General features: G+C 39.3%; 1 protein-coding gene across 1 annotated transcript in view; it reads left to right on the top strand.

Moving 5' to 3' along the window:
• KCNK10 (potassium two pore domain channel subfamily K member 10) overlaps window positions 1-20,095 on the top strand; it is a 72,119-nt gene that overhangs the window by 28,293 nt on the left and 23,731 nt on the right. The window contains exons 4-5 of the mRNA XM_084520283.1: window positions 6,981-7,098; window positions 9,639-9,799. Of these exons, the coding sequence (XP_084376409.1) occupies window positions 6,981-7,098; window positions 9,639-9,799 (279 nt within the window). The remainder of the gene's footprint in view (window positions 1-6,980; window positions 7,099-9,638; window positions 9,800-20,095) is intronic.

Below are 20,095 nucleotides of genomic sequence, written 5' to 3'. Positions count from 1 at the left end.
ACATGAGGATAGACTCCTGAAAACAGACAGCAGTACAAAGATTTCTAAATAGCCCCTCTTCTCTAAGCTAGGCTATGTACCAGTTTGCACTTTTTAGTTTTTATTTTACACAATATCTTTCCTTTCTTTCACCTCAGAAGTGATGATATTAAAATAATAAACAGGCATGCTGTGTCTTTAGAAGGCATGTATTCTGAACAAATCTTATCATCTCTTGAGATTTCACTATGTCCTCAGGCATTACACTGGGTAACTGGAAATCTTTTGCAAAGGTAAATTAAATGTGTTCAGCAGCTTAACATGTGAATGTCTTAAGGCCAAGTGATGTGATTTTGTCTTCATTTGTCAATAAAGAACAACTTTCTTTGGATTTTTTTCTGTGGGTCTGGGGTGAACCTGGCTCTAGGGATGTATTTGGGTTTGCTGGTACAGAACACTCTGATTGTTACTGATTTGCACAGAAGAAGAGTGAACCACCCTTCAAAGGTAATGTCAGGGTGTTAACGTTGTGCTTTCATGCCTTCATGTCAAAGATCTCAAAAGTGACATCTCCCTAGCTGGCAGAATAGATTACCTCATTGCACCAAATGTGACATCTGCCTTTACAGCTGTGATTTCAGACAGATGTGGCAACCTCTATGGGTCCTGGCTGCTGTGCTGTGTGTACTCATTACCTGACTGAGACCTATTTGTTATTAATGTCATCTGACTACCTGACAGCCTTTAGATGAACACAGATAGCACTCAGAAGAATGACTATGCTCATTGAGCGCTCTGCTTTGGAGAATAAGGAAAAATTGCAAAAAAGGAGACTTTATAATTGTTTTATATCCTTTATTATGGACGTGACTGGAAGAATATTTTAAGGAGAAGAGGAAAGGACTGTCTTTGCAAGGCTAGTGAAGGAAAAATTTACCCCTTTGCCCAAATTTAAATCTTTCAAAGTATTTTCCTTTGGAAAACCTGTAAGGAAGATGTATGGCAGTGTATGATGAAGCTGTGAAAAATTCATTGTGGATAAGACTTGCTTTCTAAACTGATCTCCAATAGCCAATTGCAAATACTGGCACAGGTTGCACAAATGTGAATAGCCCTAATGATAATGCTATGTCCAGACATATGAATGTCTGAATGAAGTTCATTCATAGACTTAATAAGTAATATGGGGATAAAAGCAGTGTAAATGCCAAGGAAGATGCAAATCTAGATCAAAGGTATTTTAAATTTGTATTTATCTCTTGGGCTTAGTCCAGGTCTCTCTCTAATGCTAACACAATGACAGATTTTTTCTCTGCCTATAAAGTGCAGTCTACATTGTCTCAAGCCACCTGAAGTGGAAGTTCTTACACTGTGCACTTTTAAACCTAATTTCTGCTCCTGAAGACCTTTGTTGTGGTGGAACAAATTAATTATTTAATGCCTTATGTGATCTACTATTTGGTACAATGGTGAATGCCAGAATAAGCAAATGATAAAATTAGGTACTTTATCTCGGTACTTTTGAAGATGAGTTTTCTGAAGAGTGAGAGAGAAGGGAGATCTAGAACATGCTAAAAGAGAATGAAACTTCAGTTGCATCAACTGAATTTAGCTGTATCTGTATTGTACCCATATGGAAAAATAACTGAAGGCAGCAAGACTCAAGTGACTGGTCATACAGTTGGAAGAAACAAACAAACATTACTATTACAGGTGCTAACATGATACCGTGAAACTTTTTTGTTCTCATGGCATGGCATATGCTTATGACAAGCTGGGGTCAAAAAAGTCACCTTGCCTTTGTAATAACGCCCACTTGGAGGTTTGATGTGTTCTCAGTAAGATAATATGTCATCTCTAACTAGGAGAGGCATGCAGAAAGACTACTAACATGTTTTGGCAAAGTAATTCCTATGGACCTGACAAGGGTATTCACATTCTTTTTCTGTGTAGCCTGTGCACTGTGTATGGGTAAAAGCTTTTGTAATGAGCCATACTTTCATTATGAGCCCTTCACCTTGATGTAAGAGAGGGTGACTTGCTGCTGTAAGAAGTTAGGTTATTGGTGGACTGTTTTCTTCTTCCTTCAAGGGTTTCATTTAGGAGTATGAGTGATTGTAGTTATTTTTTTTTTTTTTTTAAATAACCCACCTGGGAACTAAGTCACATTATCCATGTCCACTAATGACTACAGCAACTCCAATGAGTTAGTCTGTAAGCTGAAAAGGAAGTGGAGTTGGAAATAAGTGAGTCAGACTTTACTGGCTAATTATATTAGTAAGAGTTTGTGTCTTGGGCAGGCACTTTTGATTAGCGTTCTGAACTACTTTTCCCCTGAAGGTAAGCAAGAGAGAAAACATCCTGCGAAGATATTGCAGTTTTCAGCTGCTCAGCAGGTTCACTAGAGTTATAAACCTGCTTGTCTTCTCAGTCTTCAATGTCTGCTGCATTGTAAAATGAAGAAAATTTGAATGCATTTCATGTGCTAGAAGAAAGCTCTAGATGGAGCAGAAAAAAAAAAAAAGTGTTTTGAGATAACTGTGGGGAAGATTTGCGTATTGCTGAAGACAGGAAAAGACTGTGCTGTGAAGAAAAACAATGGTAAATATCTGATTATTGAATTATTGAACCTTTTCCCTCTGCCTCTGGAGGCTGTCTTCTCTATGTCCCAACTTCCCTTCTGACCCTAATCTTTGTTATATATCATTCACCCTAAAGTGATGTAAAGAAATAATCCAGATCTCTTGCATCATGTCTAAGTAGGTGCAGGCATCCTAGTTTGTGACTTCAGTCCAGAGATTGTAGTGCTTGTATAGGAGACAGACTGAGCCTAGGATGCTGCAGAACACTGTAGCTGTTATGTAGCTGCATTGCTTCCCGAAATTAGCTAAGGCGTTTGCAGGGAGCTAAGTCCTCTGAACTTAGGTCTCTGTGCATGTCCCTTGTTGAATGCTGTAGGTCTGCTATTCAGACTGATCCTTGGCACTGTTCTGGAACAGTGCATGCATGACAATTAAATCACTTTATAAATGTATGTAGATCACTATCTGGCTGATTGTTACCTAAAGACCTTTATAGTATAGGCAGAAATATATAAGGGATGGACTCTTAAAACCTATTACTTTTTATTATACCTGTAAAAATTTGCTGGCCTTAGTCCTTGGACAATTCTGTTGTGGAAAAGTGTGGGAGTTTATAATGAGGATCCCTTAATCACTGTATAAGGTCTAGTGAGAAAGATGACTGAGAGATGTAGGGAGTATAAAGAAAAGTTATTAAGGAATCAGTCTTTAAAAGCTGCTTAGTAATGAGAAGCATCTTTATAATCATAATAGAGGAACATCTGAGCATGAAAGGCAATTGGCACAACCTTTTGTATGCATGATAGGAATCTGCTTGGAAAAGAATTGTGGAGGGATATAATCATTATTGGATTAGCCTGATCTCTGTGGAGACAAATTAATGTCACTAGAAAAAAAAGATGACAAATTTTCTTTTCTGTTCTTACCCAATTCCTACCCTTGGATACACTTGGGGTGCATCTTTTGAGTAGCTCAGCACTCAAGAATAGTATAATAGTTTTGTGCTCGTATTTGGAAAAGATTTGTCTTCTTCATGCTTGGTGTGTACTGGAGAAATTAAAGAAACATGAACAAATGAACCAGATAAAAGCGTTTCTTCCCAGAGAAGCCAGAAACAGCCTGCATGATTCCTGTCTCCTCATCAACTGCAGTAGCTCCCAGCTATCTTGTTGCCTATGGGCATGACTCTAGATTTTTTCTTGAGTTAATTGTCTTAATTACTGATCAAGGTATCTAATACTTTAATGAAGGCTGGCATGTATTCACTCATGCCAAAGAGGCTGAGGGAATTGTGGCACAGTGAGGGCCACCTGCACCCTAGGAGGCAGTAGACGTGGACCCCACCACTGCCAGCCAGAGGCGCGGCAGGCTGGGGGTGGCCAGGAATAGCACCCAGCCCAGGCTGTCAGACACCTCCCAGGGGATGGGGGTGGTTGAGGTCAGGCCAGGCGGTCACATCAGCCTGTGGATCAAGCACTAGCTCAGAGGAGCCTGTGGCAGGGCAGGGCACAGGCCTGTCCACGGGGGGCTGGAGCCCAGCACTCATATAGCATTGCTAGGGCAGGGACTGACACAGTGAAACCCTGGCAGTTTCTGTTAATATGAGGAGAATATTCTTGAATTTATCCATATACAAGAAATACTATTTCAATCTTCTGTTCAGAGGAGGAACTCAGGACAATTGATGAGGAAAGACCATGTTCACTATGAACTTCACTGGACTCGGAGTCCTGTATATTAAGAACTAGACAGCCTAGTGTGGGCCCATGCCTCATATCCTTTAAACATTACTGCCTGAATTGACAGGTGGAACTGATTGTTCCAGATGGAGATGGAGTCTGGACTGAATTCTCTTTAGGAATACAGGACTTGGTCATCTCAGTATCGCCACCTACGCTGGGCTTTTGCTGTGGGGTCTGCCTTCAGTCCCATGTAAATTAATCAGACCAGGCCTTTTCAGTTACTGAGGGACTGCAGTGTGCTGATGCCTAAGGGGCCAAGAGTAAAATACACATTATTTTAAATAAAAATTGAACACTTGGATTTTGTTTGGAAATTTTGTCATTTCCCTCACTCGTATCTGTGAATTGGGTTTAGAACACATCCATTACTCAAGGAGCAAGAAAGACAATTTCATCCCTTTTAGATATTTCATGTCAATGCCTTCCCTAGATTCCCTAGGCATTTCATAAGAAAAGTTACCACTGACTAATAAATGTTCATTAAAGAAGGATTCATAAAAAGTATTTTAAATGTTGTGCACTGTGTATGTAACTCCACTGGAGAAGGAAGAAAGGATCAGAAAAGGAGTAAGAGTGAAACTCTTTGTAGTGAGGAGTTTATAGTGAAACTATAAAAATACCTGAAACAAGTAGTTTGAAATGTCTTGAATGTGGAGAGCTTGCTAACAGAGCTGTTAGTACTCTGGAAATTGGTTCTTCCCCTACTCCAGGATAAGGTGGCTCTTCAGGTTATGCTGCAAAACCAGTCTGAATTTCCACAGATGGGAAACTTGTAAAATGTCATGGTCTATGTGAAGTGGGAAAGTCTTTGAGTTTTGTGTGACTCTTCATCTAGCAGGATACATCTGTGTAGGTGAACTCGTGGTGGTGGTGGTAAGGCAGTCTTTAATCATCACATGACCCCATATTGCATATTTAAGGGCTGGCAACTGCAGGGCTAGTCTGCTATTATTGCCTATTTCCTGTCCTCCTAGTATATCCTGCACTATATACAAAATACCACGTGTTTAACAGATGCATTGGAGTAGAATATCCCAAGTTGGAAGTCACCCAGAAGGATCATCGACTTCCACTCCTGGCTTCACACAGGACCACCCCAAAATCAGACCGTATGTCTGAGGACATTGGCCAAAAGCTTCTTGAACCCCGGCAGGCTCAGTGCTGTGACCACTGCCCTGGAGAGCCTGTGCAAGTGCCTAGCTTAGTTAGATATTTATAAATGAATGATGTCAAGCTTTAAAGAAAAAATTGTTTTGTTCTGGACGATGAAGGGAGCCTGAGAAGCTCAAAGCTACCTAAGACAATAGGACACTTCTTAACTTGAGCAGTTAGTGCTTGGCCCTAAAAGACTTGCTAAACTGTGTAAACTCAAATGTGCTTAAAGTGTTGTAATTAGCTCGATGACATTCACACACTCAAAGGGGAAGGCAACCAGCATTCCTTGGCAGAAGTAAGGTGACAGGGTAGCTGACAGCGTGTCATGGCCTATTTAAACAGGCAACCTGACTGTTATGCTGATTTACGCTCTTCTGGGTAAACAAATAAATGATCTTTGCTTTCACAGCGCCTGCAGTATGTCAGCAACTAATACAGAAAACCTTTCAAAGGGTTTGGTCCTAAACACTTCCTTTCCCTATATCCATATTTCTTAGAAGTATGGATAGGCACTGAGGAGCCCTGGCTTCCTGCCCACATGAAATGTAACCAGTCCAGTTTGGAGTTTGCTCGTGCTGTAATTTCACAATCAGCTTAGCCTGACATGTAGCAGCATGACTGTGGAAAAGGGCTATCCTGTATTGATCTCCCTACAAACACCTAGCCTCTGTTCTTGTCCATGTGCCTCTTCTCCAACTCCTTTCCCTATGATGGCACTAGTGTTTGTGGGGCAATGTGATGAATAAACTGCAAAGCAGATTAGCTGATCCTAGCCCAAGGAAATAGTATTTTTCAGCTGGTGTAGTTGTGTCTTCATGGTGTAGATTCATGTTGGTTTAAGCTGACTTTGAAATTCACATTAACTCACTGCTAGAAGGGGCATGAGTGACCCCTTCTCATCAGCCATAGCATACTGGCAAAAGTCCCCTATTCCCTTCATCTCCATTCTCCACCCCACAATCCCTAATCACAAAGTTTTTTCATGATGTTTCCATAGCTATCCTATTTGTTCATTTTAAATGGCCTATATGTATATATATATATATATATATATATTACTTTAGTTAGCATAAAATATAAATAACTTCATCAATTATTAATTATCTGGGGATTAAAATCCTTGGCTAACTAGCTTCAGTTGACTTCATGAACATTATTTGTATTTGCCACCCTTCTTTCTGCTTCAAACGTCAGCTGTTCCCACTGGGGAAATTTTTTCCTTTTGCAGTTACTGCTGTAAGAACAGTATTTATGTATCTCTTTGTGGTTTTGGACTTCTGCTTCTCAACTGCTTTGTATCTTTTTGTGATTTGTCTAAAAATTGTGTCTTTCTTCCACCTTAATATCTATTTAGTTCAGTCATATATTCAGATGTTGCATACAGAGGATGCTACTATTACTCCAAGCACGTGTTAAAAAGTAAATCTAAGCTGTCCTATAACTTTATTTTTGGAGCCTATACTGACTTGCATAGGATATGGTAAGGCATGTATAAGGCTGATTTGTTGTTTTTTCTTTGCAGCATGCTATTGATGCAGATAATGCGGGAGTCAGTCCCATAGGAAATTCTTCTAACAACAGCAGTCACTGGGACCTTGGAAGTGCCTTTTTCTTTGCTGGAACGGTCATCACAACAATAGGTATGTTTATGTTTGTCTTTTAAAACACATGGTCACACGGAGAGATTTATGGTGAAATAAATTGGAGGAAGACATCACAAAGAAACAAAGTGATTTCTTTATTTCTGTACTAAATCTATATTTCTCTCAGTTCTCAGAAGGTGTGCCTCTGGTGTGTATTAGAGGCATTGAGCCTCTGGGTATATATTAGAAGCTGTTTCCATAATTAGGATAGAATAGCAATGCTGAACTGAACACAAGTAGCACTGATGTAGCTAAGGTTTTATAACCCTTTTCTTAATGCTAATGCAGATGGTCTTAAGTTTCACTGAAAAGATCAAGAATTAGCACTAGATGAAATAACTGGTATATGCTTGTTGGGAATTTGACGTCTAATATTATAATTTACCCATAGGAGTAACCTTCTTCCTAAGTAAATCAATTATGCTTATGCTCTGGTTTATTATAAGCAATTCTTCTTATACCTTACTTATTGTAAGTGAAACTGTAATCACAGAAGTATCATATCCTTTTTTAAAATCCTACCTAGCTTTCATACTAATAATACCTTAATGGAAAGAATTCCATGAATCGTAGAAATTTTTTTTTTTTTTGAAAGAATTTCTGGCCTTGAAATATTTTTTACATTTGTCTCTATTACATGAAAGGTGTTCTGACAAACTCCATTTACTTTTCTTGAGCCACTCATTTTAGTAAATTCATTATTCAGGCCCTTGTCATCTGTGTCCCCTATACGTTGTGTCCAATGTACTTAGCCTCTTGATCTCTGAATGCTCAGTTTAGATGTGCTATGGCTTCTGTCCTGTCCTCTGTGTAGCAGTTCCTCTCCTGAAGGTTATTTAAGAGCTTGGATTTCAGAAGATGGTCTGAAGGAAAAAAAAAAAAAAAAAAAAAAAAAAAAAAAAAAAAAAGAAAAGATAAACTGATAACATTGATGGGAAGGTTAACCTCCTGATAATTTTATAGTGGTTTGATAATTTTAAGCTGGATTTCAGTATTTCAGTGCTGTCTTGGTTAAAGGTCAAGAGATCTCATTATTCAGAAATCATGAGCTAATTTTTGATTTTTATTTGTATTGCTTTTGAGTATTCTTCTGATTTAAATATAGGATAAAGTGCTTTTCTGTATTTTGACTGTGATGCACACACTGGTGACAGTATGGACAAATTATCTGACATAACCCTCCATTAAATTGTGAGAATCTGACTGAATTCTTCAAGTTCTTTACACAGCTAATACAACAAAATGTCCTGTTGCTGTTGCAAGACTTGCTGTGGTGATCAGCCCAAACAGTGGAGTCTTGTGCCTTTACTTTGTTGTCAGAATGAGGGTGAAAGAATGATCATACAGACTGTACTCCTTTGTGTGTTCCTCGATATGCTAAGCTACGTTACCACGTATTTTTAATGGTATCATAAAACCAGGGGGTGGAGATAAAGGAAACGTTTCTGAATCAAATGTTTAAGAAACCTTCCCTAAATATTTGTTTACTCAATAGACCCAAGTGACAAGCTTTAAAATTACTTATTAAAATAAATGCCACTGTGTAGGCATAGTTTATGTAGGCATATTCATTGACATCTGCTATTTAAATAACTTATTAAAAAGAGCTTGGATTTTTGCCCATATTTGCTTTAAGTTCTCAATGAATGAGATTTTTATAGGCTGCATAAAGTCTACATATTGTGTCTGGGCATGAAAATGATTTTATTTTATCCACCAGAGCCCTGTTAGAGTTCTTCTTGTGCAGACACTCAGCAGACTACTTGGTCAACCTCAGTCCACTGGCTGGTGGTGCCTGTATTTTCTTGGGCTTTTAGATGAAATCTGGGATCACAGGTGCAGCCATGAAAGGCACTGTGGGTGGAGGGAAGGTGTCAGTGTAGCCTTTTCTCCATCCCATGATAGAGGGATGTATCCAGTGTCAGTGTTACAGAGCTGGTTATTACAATCATGTTGTCTCTGGATCACCTTCAGATCAAACCATCTCTGGCCTGAAGTTAAACAGGACTATACTATGTATTCCCCGTATTCCTGTTCTTAAGTGCATTCTCCTGCCTTCCTATATGTTGCACAGTCTTTCTGACAAATGCTTTCCTGTGGCTTTAAGAGGCAGTACAAGCACGTTTGCTTTACACTAATCAGGGTGAGAATGGGTGAGGAAATTATGAACTAACCACTGAAAATGAGTGTTGTCAGGTAAATCACACTCTTGTCAGGACATAATTGGCAGAGCCCCAGAGGAGCAGCAGAGTGCAGGCACCAGGCCAGCACTGAGTGATTTTTGTGCCACGATAAGTCAAACTAGATTAATTAATCAAAAAACAACTTTAGGTAGGATCTGAATCTATAGAAAATACGGGTAACTGAGGCTACAAACAAAGAATGAAATCTCAGTGGGTAGCTTGTCTGGGAAGTGACATCATGCCATGGGAAACCGGTAAATAGGAATTAGATTTGGAACAAAGGCATCTCTGCATTAGTTTTTCTAAAAAGGTGTGTATAAGTTCTGAGTTTCTGGTAATTGTTTTTCTCTACAGGGTATGGAAACATTGCCCCAAGCACAGTTGGAGGCAAGATTTTCTGCATCTTGTATGCCATCTTTGGAATTCCACTGTTTGGCTTCTTGCTGGCTGGGATTGGAGACCAACTTGGAACCATCTTCGGGAAGGGTATTGCAAGGGTGGAAAAAGTGTTCAGAGTAAGCTCTGTCATTTTTTTTGCTTGCATTGCATAACGTGCTTTTAATTCTGTTGCTGTTATCCGCAGTCCTTTTTACATGTTAGGCACCCTGAAGTATTTACATACCAAACTGAGATGATGCTTAAGAGCCTTTGTAGCCAGTGGAGAGAAATAGACTTGTCTAGGTGGTGATGCAGGGGTTATAGATTAGGCTCTGAATTTCCTTTTTGAGGACCCAACATTTTTCATTGATTGTAGGCTATCTCTGAGGAAGGTATCTACTAAGCTAGTTTCCTTACAAGGACTGGTTTAGAACAGCCTTAAAAACAAACACCACAGGTTACTTTTGACAGGTACATTTCTTCACTGAAAATAAGAAGGTAGTACAACTTCTGGAGGAACAGGGGTGCAGAGCAGGTTCTGACTGTATTACTAAAGCATAAAAGACTTGGAAAGCAGGGTTACCTGGAGTAAATATGAACTTGGGAAGAGAGGTGGTTGAGTAGTGAGTTACTTCCACTGCAGGGGGACAGATGCATTGGTGTATATCTACAACTGCAAGAACTGGCATAATACCAATGTCTGGCATTATCTTCAAGGTGTTTACCCAGCCTTTGTACAATGGGAATGTCCTGCACTAGACTTCTATATTGATTTTCTAGAGTTGAGGAGCTCATGTAATTTCCCTTTGTGAAGCTGGTACCATCTATTTTTGGGTCTGTATCACCATAAGGAATTCTTTCACAAGCACTGCTGCAGACCTGGCAAATGCTACTTTGCTAATTTGCCGATGGTTCACTTCAGGGATTCTCTCTTTGAAGCAGAACTTCTAGAAGTGACCTGTGTGATGGTTCCCTTGGAGGCGGCGTAACTGGAGGTAAGTCTTTCCAGGGATGGAGTGGATGAAAAGCTGTACAAACTGGTTAGTTTAATAGGCACCTATTTTTAAAACATTCCCACAGATGAGGGCAAATGACTTGTAACTGTTTTTTTAAAGGAAATAATCGAGAATTAAACTGGAGTATGAGCAATTTCCCTTTTGATTAAGTTACTGTGAAGTGTCCCAGGCTAGCCATAAGGAGTGTCTCTCAGACTACATGTGGAAAAGGTGACTGGTGATTAGGGGTGAGTAAGCTTTCACATGCCTGACTGGAGAACACTTGAAAATGGCCTGCCTACATTTTCACGATCTGAAAATAAGGTTATTGAAAGGTGGCTCAGGCTGGGCCTGTGAAAACAGAAGAATCCAAGATCACTAATTTTGGTATAAACTAGCTTTTTATTATACCTATTTCACCTCAAAGGAATCTTTGAAGCTGGCAGCCTGCTTCTGCGCAAGAAGCAGACTACAGGCCTCTTAGTTATGATATGAACTGAGAGTCGGAAAATCTTTTATTAATTCTCAGCTGTACTATTGCCTTTCTTGATGATTTGGACAAAAAAAAAAAAAAGAAAAAGAAAATATTAAACTATCAGCATGGTGGTTTACAAAGAAAAATAATACGTGCTCTGTTTGAAGCATTTTAAGATTCACAAATGAATGCCAATATTAATATTTCATACAGAATATAGTCCTTTGGCACATAGTATGAGTTCTTTTGGTACTTGAAGTATTCCTTCCTTTTCTTGAGTTAATGCAGTTGCTTGCTTTATATAACCATTCAAACTATTCCTTTTCTTCCTTGGTAGTCTGTCTGCTTCCAAAGCAATTTGGGGATCTGTGGTCCCCTTGTTTAGCTAAGATATATTCACTCAGTTCTTTAGTGATTTGACGTACAGGGTTACATATCATTTCCTTCAATATTCCTGGTAATAGGGTTCAGCTATTTGAAATAGTCTTGATGTAGTCTACAGTTTGCATGCATCTTAATAGCTAGTATTATTATCAGTGGTTTAACTTTATATGATTACATAATGACATAACACCTGTCATTATGTATTAGCATTAATATGTTATACACAATGTATATATATTGTTAGCTAATGTAAATTATAACCATTATAAATTTAGTATTAATGTAAATTATTACATTGTGCTTACATTGTCAGACACAAATATGTTTGAATCTAATCGGAGAATCCAGAAGTGGAGTAACAGTTCTTGATTTAATCCTGGGCAGTGAACAAAATTTAGATCTATGCGTAACTTTTGTGTCTCATTGGTTCAACGTGCAAATCTTGTTTCCTACTTTGTCTCTGTGGAACTCAAGTTCAAGATATTTGTGGGTGTAAAGCAACCTTCAACAACCTTTAAAGAGAGGACATAAAATTAGCAGAATAGTTAGAATCTGAGACTAAGAGAAACAAATGTAGGCCAAGGAGACATTAGAGCTAAGAAAATGTTGGGTGGTGTGCCTCATAAATCTTTTGGAGTTAGCTGAAGGGTCACTGATTGTGTATCAATAACTATCTAGTGATTTAATGTATTAAATTTCTGAAAGCTTTTGAGTTTTCTCATCAAAACCTATAAGAAAATCAAGCTGTGATGAGGTAAGAGAGGAGGTCTCATACATCAGTAAGTCTCTGAAGGAGAAATGGAGATTAGGAGTAGATGTTAGCATTATTGGAGTGATTCAGCTGGAGTCCTTGTTGGAATCTTATTGTTTTGACAGAAGTGGTCTGAAGTGATTCAGACAAGAGGATGAATATGCAGGTGACAGTGTGTGCAAATTACATCTCTAGATATTTCAAAATAGCTAAAATGAAAGCTGCAAAAGGATGATAAGACGATAAATGAAATCCAGTGTTGGCAATACAAAATAATGTATATTTCTTCAGTTTGAGGAAAGAAATCCTAATATATTCAGACAGGGATGGCATCTCATTTCACTACTCCAGAAGGGACCTGGGATTACTATGGATGTCCCTTTGAAGATAACACTGCAAAATTTACCTGCAGTTAAAAGGGGACGAATGTCAGCAAAGGGATTCAGAACCAAATGGAAAAGACCGTTCTGCCACTACACAAATCCATGGTGCACTTGCACCATGAGCATCACACTCAGTTCTAATCATCTCAGTTCAAAAAGCAATTCAGAGAAATGAAAAACAGCGCTAGTGTCTGCACCCACAGGCCCTATAGCTGAGTCTCTAAGTTGGAAGTCACTAGCTACCCATATAACTTGCTTTAAAGTGATTCCTCACCTCTCTAGTGGGTCCCTCATGGGTGACTTGGGACAATCCTGCTTGTGCCCTTGTGGAAGGAAATGGGAAGGAACTGCATGTGTCCTGGGTACTTTATCAAGTTTCCATGTGCATTGCCTCAACACGTTGCTTCTGCCGGTCTTCAGTCACCTCAGTTTATCCCACACACCCACACAGATGCTACACGGCTGATGTTGGGGCAGCCAAGAGTTTCTGAAATCCTTGCAACTTTGTCATCATCTGTAGAGATGGATGGCATTTAAAGTAAAACTTGGTCTTGCACTGTGGTTAGGATATTTTTTTAAAGCTAAATAGGGGCAGTATAGATACACAGGCAGCTGTGAAGGAGTGGAAGGTTTCTGTGTCAGCACAGCAGCCTTTTTACCCAATGCATTTCTTTAACAGGTCTCTTGCTCCATGCCATAGTATAACTGTGAGCATGGAGCCCACGCAGTGGAAGGGACAGCGTGCCCCTGCCTAGACAGACAGACAAAGGGAGGGTTTCTTTCAGAGGAGTTGTACTGGCACACGTCTGCTGCATCTGACGTGACCTGTCTGGAGCCCTCCAAACCTACGTTAAGTAGCAGCACAAATTAGAAGCTAAGAATGCCACATTTAGCTATTGCAGTGATCAGCCCACATATTCTGTGTGAATTTTAAGAATGGTTTGAACTTCATAAAGGGGGGAAGAGGTCTGCTTTTATCAAATACACACTACCTCCACAGTATTGACAGAGTATTTCAGCACTGGAGCTGGATACATGCCACTGCTCATCTTGTTGATGATCAAAACAATGTTGCCACTATTTCAGTGTGTAGATAACCAGAAAAACAAATTTCCTCTTCTCTGTGACTAGGCAGGGCTGGAAGTATTTTATTGCAAAATACTTCATGTACCTGTTTGGGAAATGGAGGCACTGGCAGAGTGACACTGCCTGGGCTACAAGGAGGTATCCCAAACATCACATACTGGCTAATTTATGCTGTCTTTCCTATTGGAATTATCTTGTTTCATACATGTAAATCAACCAGGTCAGAGACACAAGTTAAAGCCCTACCTACTCAGCTACTGATTATTCCTATACATCCTATCTTCGGTAATCGGGGGCAGAAACTAACCACTAATCTGTTTTCACATACATTCAAATATGATTCTCCAAAAAATGGGTATGTACAGGGTCACCAGACTCACTGTATGTGCACTGGTCTTTCAGTGTTTGGGTTCAGTGATGAATCAGTTCTCTCATCTGACAAAATAAAGTAAAAACTCAAAATGTATTAAAAACATGATAATTTTTGTAGTAGTTTTCAGCTGGCAAAGCTTTCCAGACACTACAGAAATGAAATATACTATCCAAGGTGGCATAAAACCATAAAAGCAGTACTATTATCTTGCTTATGAATGACCTGAGACTGTTTCTATAATAAACAGCAGAACAAGCTCCATTGCTTTGACTTGACCTGTACACACAGAGGCTGCAAGCATCTAAAGATAGAAAGGAAAGCACTCCATAGGCAGAGTGCACAGTTACAGAATGTAGCACCTGTCATTATCATGAGTTAAATATAGGCTATTCAGATAGTCTTTATTCAAGCCCTGTAATGAGTATTTAGATTCTAGATATAAGTAGATGAGATGAGCATAACCAGACAGATCTTCCCTCATCTTGCAATTTGGTACAGATGCAGACTTTGAGTGTGGGCACATCATGCTTCTGAGAGCACTCCAGGATTTTCTGGCTTCTGAGGTGAAACCACCGTGAGCAGTTCTTAGACTTGATCACTCCTTTCACTGCTGTGGCTTTGCAATGATGCTGAGAGTAGGTCTGGCAACGCAGCTTGCAGGGCATGGATTGGAATACAGGGATGTGAGCAAGCAGCCAGAACATGGATAGTGGCAAGGCTTCACCAATGAAGCTTGTATATCGAGAAAATACACTACTTCATTCAGAAATGCAATTCCCCTATAAACAAATCATGTTTCACTGGATAAGAATTGTCATACTTCTGTCACCTGTCTTTCCAGTTTTCAGCTTAGAGAACCTGCTTGTCTGTTGACCTCCTGACAAACGGTGTGCTCTTGATTTAAGACACCTGTAAGTCTTATGAAAATGATATTTTATTTTTTCTTGAAAGATAGCAATAGGCATTATCTTAACCTTGAAAGAACAATAGGAAAAAATAGTTAGAAGATGGGCTGGAAGCAGGACAGGAATAAGAGGAGTCCTACTGAGCTGGTGGAAAGCTGCCTTTAAACAACTTCTAAAGCTCTATCTTTTCAAAACCCAAAACTTTGTTTGCCTTTTTGGATAGATCCTAGCTACTCTTTCCTTTAGAAGTTCAAATTATTTTTAGAGATTTTTGGCTGCTGTGACCTCTTTTGTTACTGTGACAGTGACAGGATTATTTTTTTTACAAATTCCTCATCTGAGAATGAATGCAAAACATGTCTAGGGAAAGAAACTTTGCACAGGATAGTAACTGTGCAGAGGAGGAAAATTTACAAATATTCTTTTTTTCTTTGTCTCAAACTTTACTGAAAGGGTTGTTAGGCATTGGAACGGGCTGCCCAGGGAAGTGGTTGAGTCACCATCCCTGGAGGTCTTTAAAAGACGTTTAGATGTAGAGCTTAGTGATATGGTTTAGTGGAGGACTTGTTAGTGTTAGGTCAGAGGTTGGACTCGATGATCTTGAGGTCTCTTCCAACCTAGAGATTCTGTGATTCTCTGCCCATCCATTTTCTCTATTATCTGTACCCTTGCTTGTTTCACTCTCCTCTCTTCCCTCCCGTTCTTTCCCTTGACTCACATTAAACCTGTAGTGTTATACCTAATATCAATGTGAGACTGGTGAGTGAGGTCTCAGTAAAGCTTGCTGGTCCAATGAATCTAAGAGGTTTCCTTGAAGTACCACCTCAACTTCTCCACTAGCATAATGCTGTAGTCCAGAGCCCCTGTGTGCTCCCTGTGAGGCAGCAACCACCCTGTGCTCTGTGTCTTGAAGCCCCATACCAGCGTTAGTTCTTACCATTTTTCAGCAGCTATGTCAAACTTTCAGATGGTACTGTTCTCAAAGCCAGAAATTCAAATCCAGATCACAGCTTCCCCCAGGAAAAAGGGGAAATCACTCTGGATTTGTGATTGTTGTCACTGAATTTGGCACATAGTTAATAGCTACATGTGTTGTAAACTTGGTGATACGTTCGCTAGTAAAAGCCTGTTCATAGTTATGAATACATTATGCTGAATGACCTGCACTCTGACTCGGTCCCTAAAACCTGACACCTGCATTTCAGAGCAGACTAAGTTAATAGAAAAATGATGGAAAAGTTTCATCTCTACTTCCTGATATTTGATGATATTATACTGGAAATCAACATAATCTCTTTTATTTTAAGTTTTATTTCATTTCCTTACTAGCCAACATCAGTGTGTTTTTACTACAGCTGCTAAAAACCCACCAGGGATATTAACATCTTTTTATCTTTTTGTTTTTAATATAGTGCTATTTACTGTTATTTTCTGTAAGGAAAAAGTCTACTTTTTATTTTATTTTGTTCTTATCACACTCAAGAACTTCCACAAGGGAAACGGCCAGAGCAATGATCAATCTGCCATCTGCTGGTATTCTGTATGTGGACAGAACTGTCGGGAGGGGACATGAAGGTCAGCCTAGTGGTGCACATACGCAATCTTATTCCAGGATGGCACAAGATGTATAAGCAGAAATTCTGGTGTTCAGAGTTAAATCTAACAGTTTCCTGGGTCATTTCCCACAAACCAAAATGTCTGAATTCAAAAATCAGCCACCAGACTCTATGTTTTCATAATTTAGTTAGAATTTATCATTGTTACAATAAATACAGTAGATCTAATTACATTCTATTATTGGTTATTACTACTTTGATACCATAGAAGCCAGCCAAGAACAGGGCCTCTGTACAAAGACTCTGAGGTAACAGTGAATTATAAAAGGTGTTTTTAAATGGACAGGAAAATATATAGGCAGAGGAAATGTGATAGCAAATGACAGGTTGGCTGTGAGATGGAAAGTTGTAGAGGGAAGAAGCTAGGTGGCAATTAAAAAAGAAGTGAGGCTGAGGAGTTTGAAGAAGTGTTTAGGGATGATAGGAATTCAGCAAAGCTGATGTGAAGATACTGCTAGAAGAATGGGGAAGTAGAAGCAAACAACCAATTGCTACATGACAGAGGGAAGTTTCCCTCATAATTCCAGGTGTACTTTGACTATCCATCTGTTTCTGCTCTATTAATCTTTCTGCTCCTCCTAGCCTGGCACTGCTGTTAGGCTCTTCCCTGCAGTTTTTACCTTGGGATGGGCAGAGAGTAGGAAGGAAGCACCATTTCCTCATAAGAGACCCCTTCCTCAGCATAGTCCTGTGACCATCAAGGTAATAGGATAAAATGAGGGCTGAGGCTACTTTAGTTTCTTCACCACTTTAAAGCAAGAGTCCCTGTTATGGACTCCTATAATATGGTGACCTTGCTGGATGCTGATATACAAGATGGACAGGCTCTGGCTCTTTTATCTTGCCATATGTTGAGACTGACTTTGCAGCCATCCTCAGCAGACGAGTGCTCTGAAAGCGACTACCTCAAACCATGTGTTTAGTCCAGCAATGTAGGGAGTGCATGGTAGGCTTCCATTTTAATTCCCTTTCACTGGCAAGAATAACGTTTCATATGAACCTGGTAACAAAAACTTTAAGGAAGAGAAGTTGCTCTTTGGAATCTTTTGTCTGTAACAACTTATGTCTTATATGCTGTCCTCAGGGAAATGAGAGTTCAGCACAATGACTTTTTCAGCCTATGAAAATTCAAACAGTCTATCTTCCACCACACTGGATTGTGTACCACTTTTATGGATGTACTCTTCACTCCTTTCTCTTGAAAAGGAGTTTCACTGTGCAGAAAACAATAGAACATGTTGAGGAGGCATGTTTCAAGCCTTCTTTTAGTAAATAGCCTGACGACTGTTTCAGTTAAAATGCATGAGCTCTTCTGAAATCCAGGACTTCATTGTCAAGATGAGTGCTCTAGTTTGGAACACACTCTGGGTACATTCACTTCTAGTTCATCAGTAACTTGTTATACAGAAGACTGTTAGTCTCTCTGTACTCGACAAATGTATTTCTCTTTATGCTCCTTCCTGCCTGGATTCCTTCAATGCTCTTCTTAAAAAGAGTTGTTCTTCTAATTAGTTTGTGAAGCAATCCAGACCCAGGGCCATCTGGACACTTCACTGTAGTATGCCCAGCAATGGCAGAAGTGTGACTGTTGACTCTCACAATGTTGAACTGGGGGATGAAAGGCAGGAGTGGCAAATTTACAATGTCTGTCTCTGAAATACCTTTCCCCTTGAGAACGTGCAGGCCACATCTTTTATGTTTCTAACTGGTGCTTTAATTATGGGTATGGAAAGATAGCAGGAAGTTTTAATTTTGCTTTTGAAAATTACCTGCTTTAGTAGTCCCTGATACAAGGACTGTACATTTAATACAAGATATTGCCAAACAATAATACTATGGGTGAAATGGTGCAGACTGTGACTTCTTCATTCAATGACTCTTCATTCGCCAGAGCTATATTTGTCTCTGGATTCTATTTTAGGTTCAGTCATTGACTTGTGGTATAACCTTTAATATGTTGTTTTTACTCTTTAGTTCACTTTCCCACTCTGCTATATGTATCTTTTCTGCACAGTGCTGATAAAGTATGCTAGGAAACAAAAATTCATGACAAAATCTGTGGATCCAAGATTTGGAGTACCAGCTTTTGATATTTTATCTCCTCGAATTGGGTATTTAATTCAGTTAGTGATGCTTATAGCTAATCTGCTTCAGGGAAAATAAAATAAGTGAAGCAAACCTTTTGCTGGTTTGTTCTTATCCAGATCATTTCTTTGCCAAGTTTAGAGCCTAAAGCTTACTGGGGCTGACCGTGGAGCACATCTTAATTTAATCCTGCAAGTCAATAACCTCTTGCAAAATTAATCCAGTTTAAGGGTTAACATAAAACTGAACAGTTAGGTGTAGATCTTGACATCTCTGGAATGCCTTTTAAACGTATTTGACTACCTTTTGGTCTGCTAGGCCTATAGGGCTTGAGAAAAATACATCAGCCTGAGGTAACTTCAAAGAGAGGATCATGAAGGTCTTGAAGTAAATCTACCTCTGAGGAGAGCCCCAGGAGATGCTGAACCTGGTGGTAGTTAAAAGGACATATCTGGGCTTCTAGAGAGAGAGGCAGAAGCTTTAAGAAGGAAGAACATGTTATTTATTGATTATTATGCTTATTATCTCTCAGGAAGATATATTATATGTTCTGATTTCTGAGTCAAATCAGTCTCTCTGAATAGGTGATAGTATAAATGAAGGAAAGACTATTCTAAAATAAGGCTTTATAACTAGCTTAAATCTAGAGTATAACGTTATCTGGGAAACTCAACCCAGCTCAATGCACCAAAACTGAAACCCAATATGCACTGAAGTTTATTCCCCAAAGTAGTTATCACTGGTATTACTGTAACACTTCTTTCTCTAAGTGCTAAACACAGAGCAATGTATCTTTAGAGATACAGATCAGTGAATACAGGGCACTCCAGAGATCTTGTACTGCTTTGCCTGCTTACTTAAGGCCTTTTAATATCTTTTCATTTCACATATCTTTTTCATTTTTCTTTATTATTTAAAATGATTAGAGGTTCAAACTTTCAACATTTCTTCTTACTGAAGACATGCTTTTGTCACCAAATTGCAATGCCCCTAATATTTTACATCTCTTAAAACAATATCTTCTACAAAAACAAATGAGGAATCCATGATTAATACAAAGCTTTTATTTGTTGCTGTTGCGTATTTGTCTGTATTACAATAAATTGTAATAACACATTTTTCATTTGGGAAGCAATTTTCATTACATTGGTTTCTGGTTGTGGATAGACTGAAACTACTGTAGTAAATGAATCACAGAATCACAAACTGTAGGGGTTGGAAGGGACCTCGAAAGATCATCGGGTCCAACCCCCCTGCCAAAGCAGGTTTCTCAGAGCAGGCTGCCCAGGTAGGCATCCAGACAGGCCTTGAATATCTCCAGAGAAGGAGACTCCACAACCTCCCTGGGAAGCCTGTTCCAATGATCCGTCACCCTCACCG

This window comes from Aythya ferina (genome assembly GCF_964211825.1).
Source record: "Aythya ferina genome assembly, chromosome: 5".
NCBI lineage: Eukaryota > Metazoa > Chordata > Aves > Anseriformes > Anatidae > Aythya > Aythya ferina.
This window is presented reverse-complemented; position numbering and strand designations above follow the sequence as displayed.